Consider the following 17,139-nt stretch of genomic DNA (forward strand, 5'->3'; position numbering starts at 1 on the left):
ATATAGAATACTCCATTCCAAAGATATCATTCTTTTCATCGCCCCATGGAACATTCCCCAAAAGTGATCATATCCTAGACATGAAACATACCTCAACAGAATCAAAAGAACTGAAATTTTACCTTGCATCTTCTCAGAGACCATAAGGCACTAAAAGTGGAACTCAACTCCAACAAAAATGTTCAATCTCACATAAAGGCATAGAAGTTAAACAACCTTATGCTGAATGACAGTTGGGTGCGGGAAGAAATAAAAAAGGAAATTATTAACTTCCTTGAATATAACAACAATGAAGACACAAGCTACCAAAACCTGTGGGATACAGCTAAAGCAGTCCTGAGAGGAAAATTTACTGCGTTAGAAGGCTACTTTTGAAAAACAGAAAGAGAGTGCATGAATAAACTCACAAGCCATCTTATGGAATTGGAAACAGAAGAACAATTTAAATCTAAACCTAGCAGAAGAAAAGAAATACCCAAAATTAAATCAGAGATTAATGAAATTGAAAACAAAAGAGTCATTCAGAAAAGTAATGAAACAAGTAGTTGGTTTTTTAAAATAAATAAAATAGACTCAGCGCCCGTGGCTCAAGCAGCTAAGGTGCCAGCCACATACACCTGAGCTGGCGGGTTTAAATCCAGCCAGGGCCCACCAAACAATAATGATGGCTGCAACCAAAAAATAGCCGGGTGTTGTGGCGGGCACCTGCAGTTCCAGCTACTTGAGAGGCGGAGGCAGGAGAATCGCTTGAGCCCAGGAGTTGGAGGTTGCTGTGAGCTGTGATGTCACAGCACTCTACCCAAGGTGACAGCTTGAGGTTCTGTCTTAAATAAATAAATGAATAAATAAATAAATAAAATAGATAAACCTTTGGCCAGACTAACTAGAAATAAAAAAGTAAAATCTCTAATAACCTCCATCTGAAATAGTAAAGGGGAAGTAACAACTGATCCCACAGAGATACAAGCGATCATCTCTGAATACTACCAGAAACTCTATGACCAGAAATTTGACAATATGAAGGAAATGGATCAATATTTGGAATTACACCTTCTCCCTAGAGTTAGCCTGGATGAAATAGAGCTCCTGAACAGACCAATTTCAAGCACTGAGATCAAAGAAACAATAAAAAAATCTCGCAACAGAAAACTGTCCTGGTCTGGATGGCTTCACACCAGAATTCTATCAAACCTTCAAAGAGCTTATTCCTATATTTTCCTATATTACAGAAATTATTCCCAAAAACTGAGGAGGAAGGAATCTTCCCCAACACGTTCTATGAAGCAAACATCACCCTGATACCAAAACCAGGAAAAGACCCAACTAAAAAGGAGACCTTCAGACCAATTTCACTAATGAATATAGACGCAAAAATTCTCAACAAAATCCTAGCCAATTGATTACAGCTTATCATCAAAAAAGTCATACCCCCAGTTCTTTCACAATGGCTTCCTGCGCGCAGCTCAGTGGCTCAGTCTGGGGCCCCAGACAATGCCCAAAGTTCTCCACACTCCTGCTCAAGCTCTCCCCAAGGCAGTTCAACTGAATGCCAAGTCCAAGAACACCAAAACAGTTCACAGATAGAGTCTCACTCTATGCCCAGGCTAGAGTACCATGTGTCAGCCTAGCTCCCAGCAACCTCAAACTTCTGGGTTCAAGTGATCCTCCTGCTCCAGTCTCCTGAGTGACTGATTGCATGGGGTGAAGGAGAGTCAGTCACCCCCACCCACCCCAGAGAACTGAAGCATTCAGAAAGGGAAAATGGATACCAGTCTGCCCAAATGCTGACAGGCCCAAGTGGTAAGAAAGGATTCACTCTATCCTCTTCAGATGCAATCAGATCTTAAAATTCACCTTAGCTTTACAGCTAAAAGTTATCAAGAAAAATGTGTTCTTTCTGCTCAACCTTCAATTCCTCAAAACAAACCTTCAGTTCCCAAAAACAAAACCACAGTGTCTGAGGGATCTAAATAGAGTGCAGATACACATGAGAAAACCTGGGTTATCATTTTTATGGAAGACAGATCTTGTGCGCTTGTTATCGCCGACAGCAGCACCAGCCAACAGCAGGCCGGTGTATGAAATCCTGACACGAAGTGCCAGCTCCCTGATTTGCAGTCAAAAGCCCTTCACTGAGGAGGATAATGTCCGACTTTCAAGCAAACCACAGGCATCTTCTACTCTGCAACATGTGGGACTGAACTTGGCCTTGTGAGGACGTCACAGAGGAGAGCATATGGAACATTATGCACGGTGTAGGTGTTCTTATGCTAGGAGGAAGTTTGGGTTTGAGACTCCTGAGAACTGGAACTAAAGGAGACGGCTTTGAAATCTATCATCCTGGGTGGTGCCTGTGGCTAAAAGGAGTAGGGTGCTGGCCCCATATGCTGGAGATGGCGGGTTCAAACCCAGCCCCGGCCAAAAACTGCAGAAAAAAGAAGAAAAAAGAAATCTATCATCCTATCATGTTTAAAGGCAAAACAATAAAGTAAGAGCATGTTTTTGTCCTAAAAAAAAAAAAAAAAAAAAAAAAAAAGTCATACCCCATGATCAAGTAGGTTTCATCCCAGGGATGCAAGGCTGGTTTAACATACAAATCCGTAAACGTGTTCACCATATCAACAGAAGCAAAAACAAAGCTCATACGATCCTCTGAATAGATGCAAAAAAAAGCATTTGATAAAATCCAGGATCCTTTTCTATTTAGAACACTGAAGAGTTTAGGCGTAGGTGGCACATTTCTGAAACTGATTGAAGCTATCTATGACAAACCCACAGCTAATATTTTACTGAATGGAGTTAAACTGAAAGGTTTTCCATTTAGAACTGGAACCAGACAAGGTTGTCCTCTGTCGCCTTTACTATTCAACACAGTGCTGGAAGTTTTAAAGGGCATCCAAATGGGAACAGAGGAGGTCAAACTCTCCCTCTTTGCTGATGACATGATCTTATACTTAGAGAACCCTGAACACTCAAACACAAGAAGTCATCAAAAAATACAGTAATGTCTCAGGATATAAAATCAATGTCCACAAGTCAGTTGCCTTTGAATATGCCAGTAACAGCCAAGATGAGAGGCTAAGGACACAACTCCCTTCACCATAGCCCCAAAGAAAATGAAATACCTAGGAATATACCAAACAAAAGAGGTGAAGAACCTCTATAAAGAAAATTATGAAACCCTAAGAAAGGAAATAGCAGGATATTAACAAATGGAAGAACATACCATGCTCGTGGCTGGGAAGAATCAACATTGTTAAAATGTCTGTATTTCCCAGAGCAATCTACTGATTCAACGCCATCTCTATTAAAATACCAACATCCTATTTTCAAGACTTGGAAAAAATGATTCTGCATTTTGTATGGAACCAGAAAAAAACCCATATAGCTAAGGCAGTTCTTAGTAATAAAAACAAAGCTGGGGGCATCACCATACCAGATTTTAGACTGTACTACAAGGTCATTGTGATCAAGACAGCATGGTACTGGCACAAAAATAGAGACACAGACATTTGAAATCAAATAGAAAACCAGGAAATGAAACCAAGAACTTAACAACCACCTAATCTTCGATTAAACAAACAAGAACATACCATACACTGGGGGAAAGACTCCCTATTCAATAAATGCTGCTGGGAGAACTGGATATCCACATGTAAAAGACTGAAACTGGACCCACACCTTTCTCCACTCACAAAAATTGATTCAAGATGGATAAAGGACCTAAATTGAAGGCATGAAACGATAAAAATTCTCAAAGAAAGCAAAGGAAAAACACTGGAAGATATTGGCCTGGGAAAAGACTTTATGAAGAAGACTGCCGTGGCGATTGCAACAATAAAAATAAACAAATGGGATTTAATTAAACTGAAAAGCTTCTGTACAGCTAAGGAGACAACAACCAAAGCAAATAGACAACCTACCCAATGGGAAAGGATATTTTCATATTTTGAATCAGACAAAAGCTTAATAACTAGGATCTATAGGGAACTTAAATTAATCCACATGAAAAAAGCCAACAATCCCATACATCAATGGGGAAGAGAGATGAACAGAACCTTCTCAAAGAAGACAGACAAATGGCTAGCAAACATATGAAAAACTGCTCATCATCTCTAATTATTAGAGAAATGCAAATCAAAACCACCCTGAGGTAACATCTAACCCCAGCGAGAATGGCCCACATCACAAAATCTCAAAACTGCATATGCTGGCGTGGATGTGGAAAGAAAGGAACACTTTTACACTGCTGGTGGGACTGCAAACTAATACAACCTTTTTGGGAGGAAGTATGGAGAAACCTTAAAGAACTCAACCTGGACCTCCCGTTTGATCCTGCAATCCCATTACTGGGCATCTATTCAGAAGGAAAAAAAAAAACTTTTTGTTATAAAGACACTTGTACTAGACTGTTTATCACAGCTCAATGTACAATCACTAAAATGTGAAAACAGCCTAAATGCCCCTCAACCCAGGAATGGATTGGCAAGATGTAGTATATGTATGCCATGGAATACTATCCAGCCATTAAAAAAAAAAAAAAAAAAAAAAAAAAAAAAAGGAGATTTTGCAGCATTTGTACTAACCTGGATGGAAGTGGAACACATTATTCTTAGTGAAGCATCACAGGAATGGAGAAGCATGAATCCTATGTACTCAATTTTGATATGAGGATAATTAATGACAACTAATGTCACGGTAGGGGTGGGGGAAGGGGAGAGCAGAGAGAGAGAGAAGGAGGGAGGGAATGGGGGAAAGGAAAAGGAAAAAAAGAAAACAGTGACTAATTCTCACATAAATTGGATTTAATTTTGACCAAAGTCCATTATTTGAACAATAATTTTTAATTCAACTTGTTAATATGTTGTTTAGGATAATGCATCCTCATTTATAAGTGAAATATGTTTGTAATTTCCCTTTATATTAATATATTTTTTCCAATTTTAATATCAAGTATATTCAGATAAAGTAAAATGAATTTGAAGTATTTCTTCTTTTTCTATTGTCTATAAGATTTGGCATGATCTGTTTTTTTGAATTATGTTCTACTTTTATTTATAAATATTAGTTATCTATTTTTTGAGACTTTGGGGAAAAATAAATAAATAAATAAATACATAAATAGAGTCAACTGGCTGGGCATGGTGGCTCACACTTGTGATCCTAGCACTCTGGAAGGCCAAGGAGGGTAGATTGCTTGAGCTCAGGAGTTCAAGACCAGCTTGAGCAAAAACAAGACCCTGTCTCTACTAAAAATAGAAAAAAACTGAGGCAAAAGAATCGCTTGAGCCCAAGAGTTGGAGGTTGCTGTGAGCTATGACGTCACTACCCAGAGTGACATCTTGAGACTGTCTCAAAACAAACAGAAAAACACTGACTAACTGAACCTTTACTTTTGGCTACCACTTATAGGAAAAAAGACAGTAAATGACACAATGAGGAAGAAACTGGTAACACAGAATGTGGGAAAATTCTAGAGGTCTGAAGACCAGGTCTAAAAAAAATTTAAGGTCATAAAAGTAGAGGAGAATAAAATGGACTTAAAACATTAAAAAAAAATGCTTTTGTGTTTCTCCTGTGGCTGGTGTTAAAAAAGAAAAAAAATGCTATGTGTAGCTCTTATTTGGCTCCTGATCTGAACAAACCAATTGCAAAAATTTTTATTGTTATTATTATTTTTTTTTGAGACAGTCTCACTATGTCGCCCTCGGTATAGTGCTATGACATCACAGCTCACAGCAACCTCAAACTCTTGGGCTTAAGCGATTCTCTTGCTTCAGCCTCTCAAGTAACTGTACTACAGGTGCCCGCCATAACACCCAGCTATTATTTGTTGTTCTTGTCATTGTTGTTTAGCAGACTGGGTTCGAACCAGCCAGCTACGATGCCAAGCTAATTGTAAAAATTATTAACAAGGGGTACATGAATACAAATAGGCCATTAGGGCATTTTAAGAAATTATTTTTCCAGCTCAGAGCCTGTGGCTCAAGCAGCTAAGGTGCCAGCCACATACACCTGAGCTGGCGGGTTCAAATCCAGCCCAGGCCCGCCAACCAACAGTGACGGCTGCAACCAAAAAGTAACTGGGTGTTGTGGCAGGTGCCTGTAGTCCCAGCTACTTGGGAGGCTGAGGCAGGAGAATCGCTGTGATGCCACAGCACTCTACCCAGGGTGACAGCTTGAGGCTCTCTCTCAAAAAAAAAAAAAAAAAAAGAAATTATTTTTCCCCTTTTTAGCTGTGATAATGGAATTCAGGGTTTTTTTAAAGTCCTTATTTTTTGTTTTTTTGGAGACAGGGTCTCACTGTGTTGCTGAGGCTGGTCTTGAACTCCTGGCCTCAAGCAATCTTCCTGCGTTGGCCTCCCCAAAGAGGTAGAATTACAGGTGCGAGCCACTGTGCCTGGCCACCATCTACTTTTTCACCTGAAAAGTTTTTGAAAAACAAGAAACAGGATGATGTGATTTGGATGTTTGGCCCCTCCAAATCTCAACTTTAAATTTGATCCCCAGTGTTGAAAGTGAGCCCTGGGTCAGGCATGGTGGCCTACCACTAGGAGGCTGAGGTGAGAGGATCCTTTGAGCCAGAGTTTGAGTCCGGCCTGAGCAAGAGCAAGACTCCATCTCTACTAAAAATAGAAAACCTGGCTGAGTTGTGGCAGGCACCTGTAGTCCCAGCTGTTCAGGAGCCTGAGGCAGGAGGACTGCTTGGGCCTAGAAGTCTGAGGTTGCTATATGCTAGGCTGACATCACTGCACTCTAGCCTGGGGCAACAGAGTTAGACTGTCTCAAAAATATGTAAATAAATAAATAAAAGTAGGAGCTGGTGGGAGGTGTCTGGGTCATGGGGGTGGATCAGCATGGACTACAATGAGTGAGCCTGTTTGAAGGAGCCTGGCACCCCTTACCCGCTCTCTGCTCCTTCTCTTGTCATGTGACACCCCTGCACCCCATTTCCCTTCTGCCTTGATTGCAAGTCCCCTGAAACCCCTATTAGAAGCAGATGCTGCACAGCCTGCAGACTTGTGAACCAAGTCAACCACTTTTCTTTTTTTTTTTTTTCTTTTTTTGTAGAGACAGAGTCTCACTTCATGGCCCTCAGTGGAGTGCCATGGCCTCACACAGGTCACAGCAACCTCCAACTCCTGGGCGTAAGCGATTCTCTTGCCTCAGCCCCCCGAGCAGCCGGGACCACAGGCGCCCGCGACAACGCCCAGCTATTTTTTGGTTGCAGTTCGGCCGGGGCCGGGTTTGAACCCGCCACCCTCGGTATATGGGGCCGGCGCCCCACCGACTGAGCCACAGGCACCGCCCTCAACCACTTTTCTTTATACCCAGCCACAGGCAGTTCTTTACAGCAGCACAAAGCAACTACTACATAATAGTTGAGTGTCATATAGAAGAATGGAAAAAAACTAAAAAGAAAGGGACTGGATCTTAACCCCAGGATGTTCTTATAGTAATAGAGATTGTGAAACATAAAAGTGCACGTGGTTTCAAGTGCACTTATTCTATAGCAAGTAATATTTCCATAGTCAAAATGCTATAAATCCTACATAATGGTTTAACATTTTTAAAATCAACCTAGAGGCAAAGCACAGAAGCCTTAATTATAGTTAGAAAACAAAATCTAAAAACTATAATTTGACATTATTAACAAAAAGAACATAGCTGGAGCCCTCTTATCCAATGTCATCAGGATTGCTGATAAACAGCTGAGAATCACAAAAACAGTTGCAGACTAAACTTAAATACTTAATTTTAACTTATGTGCTATACATGCACAATCACTGGCCAATTTTTACGTGTATGGCCAACAGCTTTTCTTTAGGTATGTATGTGCTAACTGGGGTTTCGAACTGCCAGCTCAGGTGTATGTGGCTGGTGCCTTAGCTGCTTGAGCCACAAGCGCCGAGCCTGCATTTTTTTTTTTTTTCTTTGAGACAGAGTCTCAAGTTGTCACCCTAGGTATAGTGCCATGGCGTCACAGCTCAAAGCAACCTCAAATTCTTGGGCTTAAGCAATTCTCTTGCCTCAGCCTCCCAAATTCCTGGGACTAGAGGCGCCCGCCACAATGCCTGGCTATTTGTTGTTGTTGTTGCAGCTGTCATTGTTGTTTAGCAGGCCTGAGCTGGGTTCAAACCCACCATCCTCATTATATGTGGCTGGTGCCCTACCCACTGAGCCACAGGCGCCACCCAGACCCTGGTGGATTTTTTTTTTGCAGTTTTTGGCCAGGGCTGGGCTTGAACCTGCCACCTCCAGCATATGGGGCCGGCGCCCCACTCCTTTGAGCCACAGGCGCCACCCAGCCCCCTGCTGGATTTTTAACATATGTGTTTTTTTTATAACTCTCTAACCCTAAAGTATAAACAATTTTTAGGGGGTAACTTTTTTTTAGACAGTCTTCCTCTTTAGCCCTGCCTAGAGTGCATGACATCATCACAGCTCACAGCAACCTCAAACTCTTCGGCTCAGGCAATCCTCTTGCTTCAGCCAACCTAGTAGCTGGGACTACACTGGCTGTAGCTGGGACTACAGGCACGTGCCACTACGCCTAGCTAGTTTTTTCTGTTTTTAGTAGATATGGGGTCTTGCACTCCTGAGCTCAAGCAATCCTCCCGCCTTGGCCTCCCTAGTATTAGGATTAGAGGCATGAACCACTGTACTCAGCCTCTCTTGTCTTTCTAAAGTAATCAACTTAGTTTTCATAAAAATAGTTCTCTGTTAGCACTCATATTTTATTGATTAATAGCTAGCTAAACTATGTTACCTGTATTACCAGGTAGTCAGCAAACTCAGGTGACTGGAGAAACTGGTGCCAGCAGGTCTGAGCAGCAGGTGCTAGCCCAGGTGGTCTGACGTGGGATCTGAGTTCCATCTGTGTTGTGAGTCCATGGCCCACACTTTAGTAGCAAGGTGCTGGCTGCTATCATCCACAGAGCTGCATGCAGCAGTATATTTTACAAAGGAAACTCAGAGGATCATGTGGAAGTCAACTGGGGAGCTTCTATTGTGATACTTTACAAAATAAATCAGGAAAAGGAAAGATAGAAGATAGAAAATGAGTATGTTAAATTCCTCATTTTTCACAGCAAAGAGTACTTAGGTATTGTCTTGAGGGGCCCTAATAAAGAAGTAGATATATTAATATTTTGTCTAAAATCAAGTGGTAGCCAGGTGCAATGGCTGTCTATAATCCTGATACTTGGGAGGCTGAGATGGGAGGATTACTTGAGGCCAGGAGTTTGAGACTAGTCTGAACAACATAGTGAGACCTTGCTCTACAAAAAAAGACAAAAATTAGCCAGGTGTGGTGGTAGAAGTCTGTAGTCCCAGCTATGTGGAAGGCTAAAACAGGAGGATCACTTGAGCCTAGAAGTCTGAGGTTGCAGTGAGCTATGATGATGCCAAAGTGCTCTAGCCCAGGCAACAGACAAGACTCTTACCTGAAAAAAAAAAAAAGTGTCCAATACTCTATAGATCCAACAAAACCCCTACCAAAATTCCAGCTGATTTGTTTACAGAAACAGATGAGCTGATCCTAAAATTTATATGGAAATTCAAATAACCCCAAATGACCAAAACAATTTTGAAAGTGAAGGAAAATGTTGGATGAGTCACACTTCCTAATTTTAAAACATACCACAAGGCTACACTAGTCAAAACAGTGTGGCACTGACATAGGGCAGACATACACATCAATAGAATGAAAATGAGAATCCAGAAATAAGTGCTTATATTTATGATCAATTAACTTTCAACAAGGGTGCTAAGATGATTAATGGGGAAAAACAGTTTTGTTTTGTTTTTCATTTTGTCAACCTCAGTAGAGTACCATGGTGTCACAGCTCCACAGCAACCTCAAACTCTTGGGCTCAAGTGATTCTCTTGCCTCAGCCTCCCAAGTAGCTGGGTCTATAGGCGCCTGCCACAATGCCCAGCTATTTTTAGAGACAGGGTCTAACTCTTGCTCAGGCTGGTCTCCAACCTATGAGCTCAGGCAATCCACCCGCCTTGGCCTCCTGGAGTGCTAGGATTACAGATGTGAGCCACCACACCCAGCCTGAAAAAATAGTTTTTTAAACAAATACTACTGGCATAATTGGATATCCACATTATGGCACCAGTCAAATACACCAAGGCTGACAGGTTTGAGCCCAACCCGGGCCAGCTAAACAGCAATGACAACTGCAACAAAAAATAGCCGGGCATTGTGGCGAGTGCCTATAGTCCCAACTACTTGGGAGGCTGAGGCAAGAGAATCACTTAAGCCCAAGAGTTTGAGATTGCTGTGAGCTGTGATGCCACCGCACTCTACCAAGGGTGACATAGTGAGACGCTGTCTCAAAAAAAAAAAAAAAAAAAGAATGAAATGGAAGGCCAGGCACAGCAGCTCACACCTGTGATCCCAGCACTTTCGGATCCTAAGGTAGGTGGATTGCTTGAGGCCAGTAGTTTGAGACCAGCCTGGGGACTGAGCAAGACCCTGTCTCTACGGAAAGTTAAAAAGGAAAAAAAGAAAAAAAAATCAGCCAAGTGTGGTGGCACATGCCTATAGCCCCAGCTACTTGGAAGGCTGAGGTGACAGGATCACTTGAGCCCAGGAGTTTGAAGCTACAGTGAGTTATGACTGTGCCACTGCACTTCAGCTAGGTGACAGAGTAAGCTATTAAAAAAAAAAAGTTCACTTCATACTTCATACCACATACAAACATTAACTCAAAATGGAGACTTAAACTAAATGTTAAGAGCCCCAAAACTGTAAAATTCTTAGAAGAAAATATAGGGGTAAATCTTCATGACGTTGCATGAGGCAACTTCTTAGATATGACACCAAAATCACAAGCAGCAAAATAAAACACAGATCAACTGGGTAGCACCAAAATTAAAAACTTTTATTATCTATGAACTGAAAAGACAACCCACAGGATGGGAGAAAAGTTTTTGCAAATCACATACCTGATAAGGCACTCTTATCTAAAATGAAGACGTAGTCCTAAACTCAAAAATGTAAAAAGACAAATAAACCCAATTCTAAAATGAGCATAAGACACACAGGCAATCCTCCTGAGAAAATATGCAACTGGCCAACAAGCACATGCCATCAAACTGCAAATGAAAACCACAATGAGTAAGACCAGCCTGAGCAAGACTCTGTCTCTAAAATAAATAAATAAAGAAAGAAATAAAACAAAAAGAAAGCCACAGAGCAATATCTTCAAATTCACTAGTATGGCTAAATCAAAAAGACAAATAATAAATAATAAGTGCTGGAGAGGATGAGAAGAAACTAGAAGCCTCGCACACTGCTGGTGGGAATATAAAATGGTGCGGTCACTTATAAAAACAATCTGGCATTTCTTCACAAGATTAACCATAGGCTTGGAGCCCATAGCTCAGTGGTTATGGCACTACGCACATGCACCAGGGCTGGCAGGTTCGAACCTGGCCCAGGCCTGCTAAACAACTATAACAACAACAACAAAAATAATAATAGTCAGGTGTTGTGGCAGACACCTGTAGTCACAGCTACGTGGGAGGCTAAGGCAAGAGAATCGCTTGAGCCCAAGAATTTGAGGCTGCTGTGAGCTGTGAAACCATAGCACTCTATTGAGGGCAACCAAGTAAGACTCTGTCTCAAAAAAAAAAAAAAAAAAGATTAACCATAGAGTTTCTATATGACTCAGCAATTCTACTCCTACTATATATCTAAGAGAAATGAAAATACATGTCCACACGAAAATTTGGCCAGAAATATTCACAATAGCATCATTCATAATAGCTGAACAGTAGAAACAACTCAAATATCCATCAACTGACTAATAAAATGTGGCATGTCCACATATAAAGGAATATATGGCAATAAAAAGGATTTAAGTTCTTTTTTTTCTTTCCTTTTTTATATGTTTAATGAAAAAATACTAATTCATTTCATAAAAAATATACAAATGAAAGATGGTTCCATGATAGCATTACTTTGGAAATACAATGACAGGATTTTTTGTTTCATTCAATCATTCACTCCTTCATTAAACATTTGTTGAAAGCCTATTACATGTTCATCTCTGCAGATATGTAGACAGATAAACTCCACTCATTCTTCAAAAGGTAACAGAAATGTAAATTAAAACTTATAATATGATGAAATCTGCCCTATTTAGAGTTCCTATAATCTTTTACCAGCACAATAGCTTTGGCACATACAAATTTCTACTTTGTCATAGACTCAATCCGTGCATTTTCTACTCTAGTTTAAGACCCTTGAGGGAATCTTTGTATCCCCACAATAACTAGCATATTGTCTTGTTTATAGCAAATGCTCAAAATAAGTATTTGTTGAATAAATTACATATTTGTCAAGTAGGATTTAAGTTCTTTTTTTTTTTTTTTGTAGAGACAGAGTCTCACTTTATAGCCCTCGGTAGAGTGCCGTGGCCTCACACAGCTCACAGCAACCTCCAACTCCTGGGCTTAAGCGATTCTCTTGCCTCAGCCTCCCGAGTAGCTGGGACTACAGGCGCCCACCACAACGCCCGGCTATGTTTTGGTTGCAGTTCAGCCGGGGCCGGGCTTGAACTCACCACCCTCGGTATATGGGGCCGGCGCCTTACCGACTGAACCACAGGAGCCACCCTGATTTAAGTTCTTTACACGTTACAATGTGGATGAATCCAGAAAATATAATGCTAAGTAAAAGAAGCCGTCAGACGGAACCTATGTAGCTTTCTCTTACACGCGTGCTCTCCCTCCTTCTCTCTCTCCTCTTATGCCCCCACCCCTTTCCTCTCTCTCTTTCTTCCTCCCCCCATTTTCTCTCCTCCTTGGTGCTGCTCTGCAGCATCCCTCCCTCGCCAATAAAAACATTTTGTACAAGACAAAAAAAAAAAAAAAAAGAAGCCATCAGACGTAAGAGACCACATGTTGTAACATACAATTTATGTGAAATTCACAGTATGACAATTTGGGCTGGATGATGAAATACCTGTCCTCAATGAAATTCCCAGAAAAGGCCAATCACTAGGGACAGAAAGTAGACTAGGGTTGGGAGGTTAGAGAGAAGGTAGAGAGATGGAGAGTGAGTGAGTGCTAATGAATACAGGATTTCTTTACAAAAATGATGAAACATGTTCTAAAATTGATGTGGTAATGGTTGCACAACTCTGAATATACTAAAAGCCAATGAATTGAATATTTTATTTATTTATTTTTTAGAGACAGAGTCTCAAGCTGTGGCCCTGGGTAGAGTGCAGTGGCGTCACAGCTCATAGCAACCTCAAACTCTTGGGCTTAAGCAATTCTCTTGCCTCAGCCTTCCAAGTAGCTGGGACTACAGGCGCCTGCCACAATGCCTGACTATTTGTTGCAGTTGTCATTGTTGTTTAGCAGGCCTGGGCCAGTTTCGAACCCACCGGCTTCCCTCTATGTGGCTGGCACCCTACTGACTGAGCTACAGAGCCATCGAATCGAATATTTTAAATGATTAAATTGTGTAGATGCAAATTTTGTCTCAATAAAACTATTAAAAAAATAATAAATGAGACTCATCAGGAGAACTGAAAATCATAAACTGTAAAACTACTGTCCTACTCTGTAGCAATAAATAAGCAGTAAAAAAGAACTTGATGCCAGGAAGGCTATGTTCACCAGTTTAATGAAAATATTTCAAATTGTATATAAAACCAGGGCATGGTGCCCCATAATAGCATTAATGTACGCAGCTACGATTTAATTAAAAAAAAAAAACAAAAAAAAAAACTTGAATACCATTTATTGAGTGATTAACTTGTGCCAGGCACTGTGCTTAGAGTTTTGAGTTTCAGTCTTCTGGGAAAAAAAAAATGCTTTGGAGGCAGAGACTGACAGTGTCCATTCTCCCTTGTGTCCCTCGCTAATGCAAACCCCGAATTGTAGTTGGATACCTGGCTACATGGCTTCCCTTCAAGCTGAGTGTGGCTGTGAGAATACATTCTGGTCTATTAAGAATTAAGTGGAAGAGGTGTATGCAACTTCTGAGCTACACTCTTTAGAGGAAAGTAGGGAGGGGTGCATTTTCCTCCTGGTGTGATGGCTTGAGCTGGAACAGCCATTTTGGACCATGAGGTAAATGTTAGCATGGAGGCCACAAATGGAAGAATAATGAGAGAAACAGCATGCACCTCTGAGGACTGTGGGGAGCAGAACCCCCACATCTGGACTGCTGCCATCAAATTTCTTTATGCCTAACATCCTAATACAGTATAGTTCCTAACAACCCTATGAAATAGCTACTGCTATTATTCTATTTCAAAAATGAGAAAACAAGGCCAGGTGCGGTGGCTCACACCTGAAATCCTAGCACTCTGGGAAGTAGAGGTGGATGGATCTCTTGAGCTCAGGAGTTCAAGACCAGGCCAAGGTCTTTTAGTAACGACCACCCTGTCTTTACTAAAAATAGAAGAAAAAGAAAAGCTATCCAGGTGTGGTCGCACCTGTAATCCCAGCTACTCGGGATGCTGAGGCAAGAGGATTGCCTGGGCCCAAGAATTTGAAGTTGCTGTGAGCTATGATGATGCCACAGCACTCTATACAGGGTGCCAGAGTAAGACTGTCTCAAAAAAAAAAAAAAAAGAAACGAAAAAGAAAAAAAAATGATGGGGCGGCACCTGTGGCTCAGTCGGTAAGGCGCCGGCCCCACATACCGAGGGTGGCGGGTTCAAACCCGGCCCCGGCTGAACTGCAACCAAAAAATAGCTGGGCATGGTGGCGGGCTCCTGTCGTCCCAGCTACTCGGGAGGCTGAGGCAAGAGAATCGCTTAAGCCCAGGAGTTGGAAGTTGCTGTGAGCTGTGTGATGCCATGGCACTCTACCCGAAGGGCATCAAGTGACACTCTGTCTCTACAAAAAAAAAAAAAAAAGAAAAAAAAATGATAAGGCAAAAATGTCTCCCTGCCCACTGGAGTCAGGAAACCTTAAGTCCCTGGCCAGCCATATACTCCTTACCTGATATCCTGTGTTGGGGAGACCTCGGGCTTCAGTTTCACTCTCAGGGGCACTCGTTGCTCTGCCAGCCAGATGGCACACTGCATAGCCACCCGTTCATCCCCGCCTGCCACTGCCCGAGTAAGTCTCAAGGCCATCTCCTCTGCTGAAGCCAACACCATGAGAAAAGGTTAGTATATGGTTTATTTTTCAGGACCTGGGGTAAGGGGGTATGAGGAAGTGAGCAGTCTTCTTGGTGAACTCCTACATATCCTTCAGCACCCAGACTTAAAAGTCCCTTTCTCTGGGAGGCGTTCTCTAACACTCCCCACTCCTCACTTAAGGTTCATTTGGTTCCATACTCCTTTCATACACGGTAGCTCTCCCATACTTCTATTCGTTTATCTGACAAGCATTTATCAAGCTCCTACTTTGTGCCATCTACTGTCCTAGGAACTAGGATCCAACAGTGATTAAGACAGACAGGGTTTCTTTCCTCATGGACCTCCCTGCCTAGGAGGGAGAAAGACAATTAAGTTTAACAAGAGGGGAAAAAAGCCAGATTGTGATCCTTGCTGGCAAGGAAATAAACAGGAAATAGCTTTGGGAAGAGGTTAACACTGAAGCTGATTCCTGCAGGAGGGGAAGCTGGACAGGTCAAGATGCAGCAGGGAAGAGTATTCCAGGTGGAGAGAAGAATCAGGGCAAAGGCCTTGGGCAAGAAATGGCTGGCTTAGAACAGAAGGAACCCAGTGGGACTCCAGGAGAGTGAGCAGGAGGTGACTGAGGAGAACCAGGAGGTCAGGGGTCAGCAGGATGTTGTGGGCTGCCCAGGGTCTCTGGAGTTTGTTCTAAGAACACAGAGGTGCATGGGAGGTTTCTAGAGGCAGTGATGTGACTGTTCTACAACACTAGGTGCAGAGGGCAAGAGGCAAGGACCTCTGCCATCAGGTCAACTGAGGCCAGGCTCCCCACCAACCTGGGCAGTCTCCAAGTTCAATGACCTGTGTTCCCTAGGAGTCCTCACCCTGTAATGCCATCTCAGCACAAGGCTGGCCCCAGGAGACCTCGGGGTCCCAAGATGCCTCTGGAAGTCCACTGGCTTCAAAAAGGGGCAGGTAGGCGGGGGTGGGGGGTGGGGGTGGGCGAAGGCAGGCTAAAGCCCCCTTGTTCACCCATCCCTTTTGGGAGAGATGAGGTCAGTTCCCGCCGCAGCCCACTTCCCACCTCAAGTCCCGCAGCTTTCTCCAGTCTGTGCCCACCTTTCTTGGTCTTCTCGTCCATCTGGCCTTGCTGCGCCCATCCCCCCGGGGGGGGCTGCGGCTCCGCGGAAATGCTGTATGCGGGTCACCTGGGAAAGGCGACCAACAGCAACTCAGTCCCCACGTGGTGGTCTCCGGCGCTGCCCAAACCCTCTCTGTGCCTCAGTGTCCCCGGCGAAAAGTCTGACAGCCTTACATCGCCCGGGGGCAAGGGACTGGGCCAGGCACTGGGAATCGGCCCCCCCGTGAGACGGTGAAAAGGCAGATCCGCAAAGAGCGAAAGATAAACCGGACGAGTGGGGAGGCAGGAAAGGCCAAGAACGGCCTGATTCCGCACAGCAGGGCGCTCCACGTGTCCAGAGGGGTCCCCACTTGCCGGGACGCCACGGGGTCCCGGCCTTCAGCTCCACCCCCACCCGGGAAAGCCCAGTCTTTCGGAAGCGGGAGCGGAGCAGCTTTGGCGGAAGAGAAAGTAAAAGTGGCGCGCCGGAAGTGGGGCGGGGCGAAGGGGGCTGGAAAACCGTCGTCTCATCCGGGACCCCCACTGCCCAGCCCACCCCAGCGGACGCCGAGCACGGGATACCTGCAGTCCCGGGTGCTCAGTCGTCCAGTCCCGAGAGCACCCACCCCAGCTCTCAGGGAGACAGCCAAGCCCACAACCCCAGCGCTCGCTCACCCGCCGGGCAGCGCAGCCGCGCTGCAGGAGGGGGCGGGGCGGAGGTACGGAGGGAGCGGGCCAGGGTGGGCGGGGCGGCGGGGACCAGCTGGGCATCGTGGGACCTGTTACGAGCGCTCTGTGGGCCCAGCGCGGCCTGGCCGGCCTCCACTTACCAAGCCTCTAGCCCAAGAGTGGTCTGACCCAGTCCTTGGCTCCGTTTGTTTATGTCCTGCCGAATCCAAGCCTGGCAGGCTCAGAAAC

At 43.6% G+C, this 17,139-nt stretch overlaps 1 protein-coding gene across 8 annotated transcripts in view; it reads right to left on the reverse strand.

Moving 5' to 3' along the window:
- The window catches only part of RBCK1 (RANBP2-type and C3HC4-type zinc finger containing 1), a 28,161-nt gene extending 11,250 nt beyond the window's left edge, over positions 1-16,911 (reverse strand). Inside the window, exons 1-3 of one of the 8 annotated variants that reach the window (XM_053573696.1) lie at positions 16,778-16,911; positions 16,221-16,309; positions 14,980-15,121 (exon numbers count right to left, since the gene is read on the reverse strand). In XM_053573696.1, coding sequence (XP_053429671.1) covers positions 14,980-15,121; positions 16,221-16,242 — 164 coding nt within the window. In that variant the 5' untranslated portion in view covers positions 16,243-16,309; positions 16,778-16,911. Of the gene's footprint in view, positions 1-14,979; positions 15,125-16,185; positions 16,717-16,777 lie in introns of those variants that run through there. The other 7 variants (XM_053573692.1, XM_053573694.1, XM_053573693.1 and 4 more) reach the window with 7 other exon arrangements.
- Positions 16,912-17,139: the final 228 nt, after the last annotated feature.

This window comes from Nycticebus coucang, chromosome 21 (genome assembly GCF_027406575.1).
Source record: "Nycticebus coucang isolate mNycCou1 chromosome 21, mNycCou1.pri, whole genome shotgun sequence".
Lineage (NCBI taxonomy): Eukaryota > Metazoa > Chordata > Mammalia > Primates > Lorisidae > Nycticebus > Nycticebus coucang.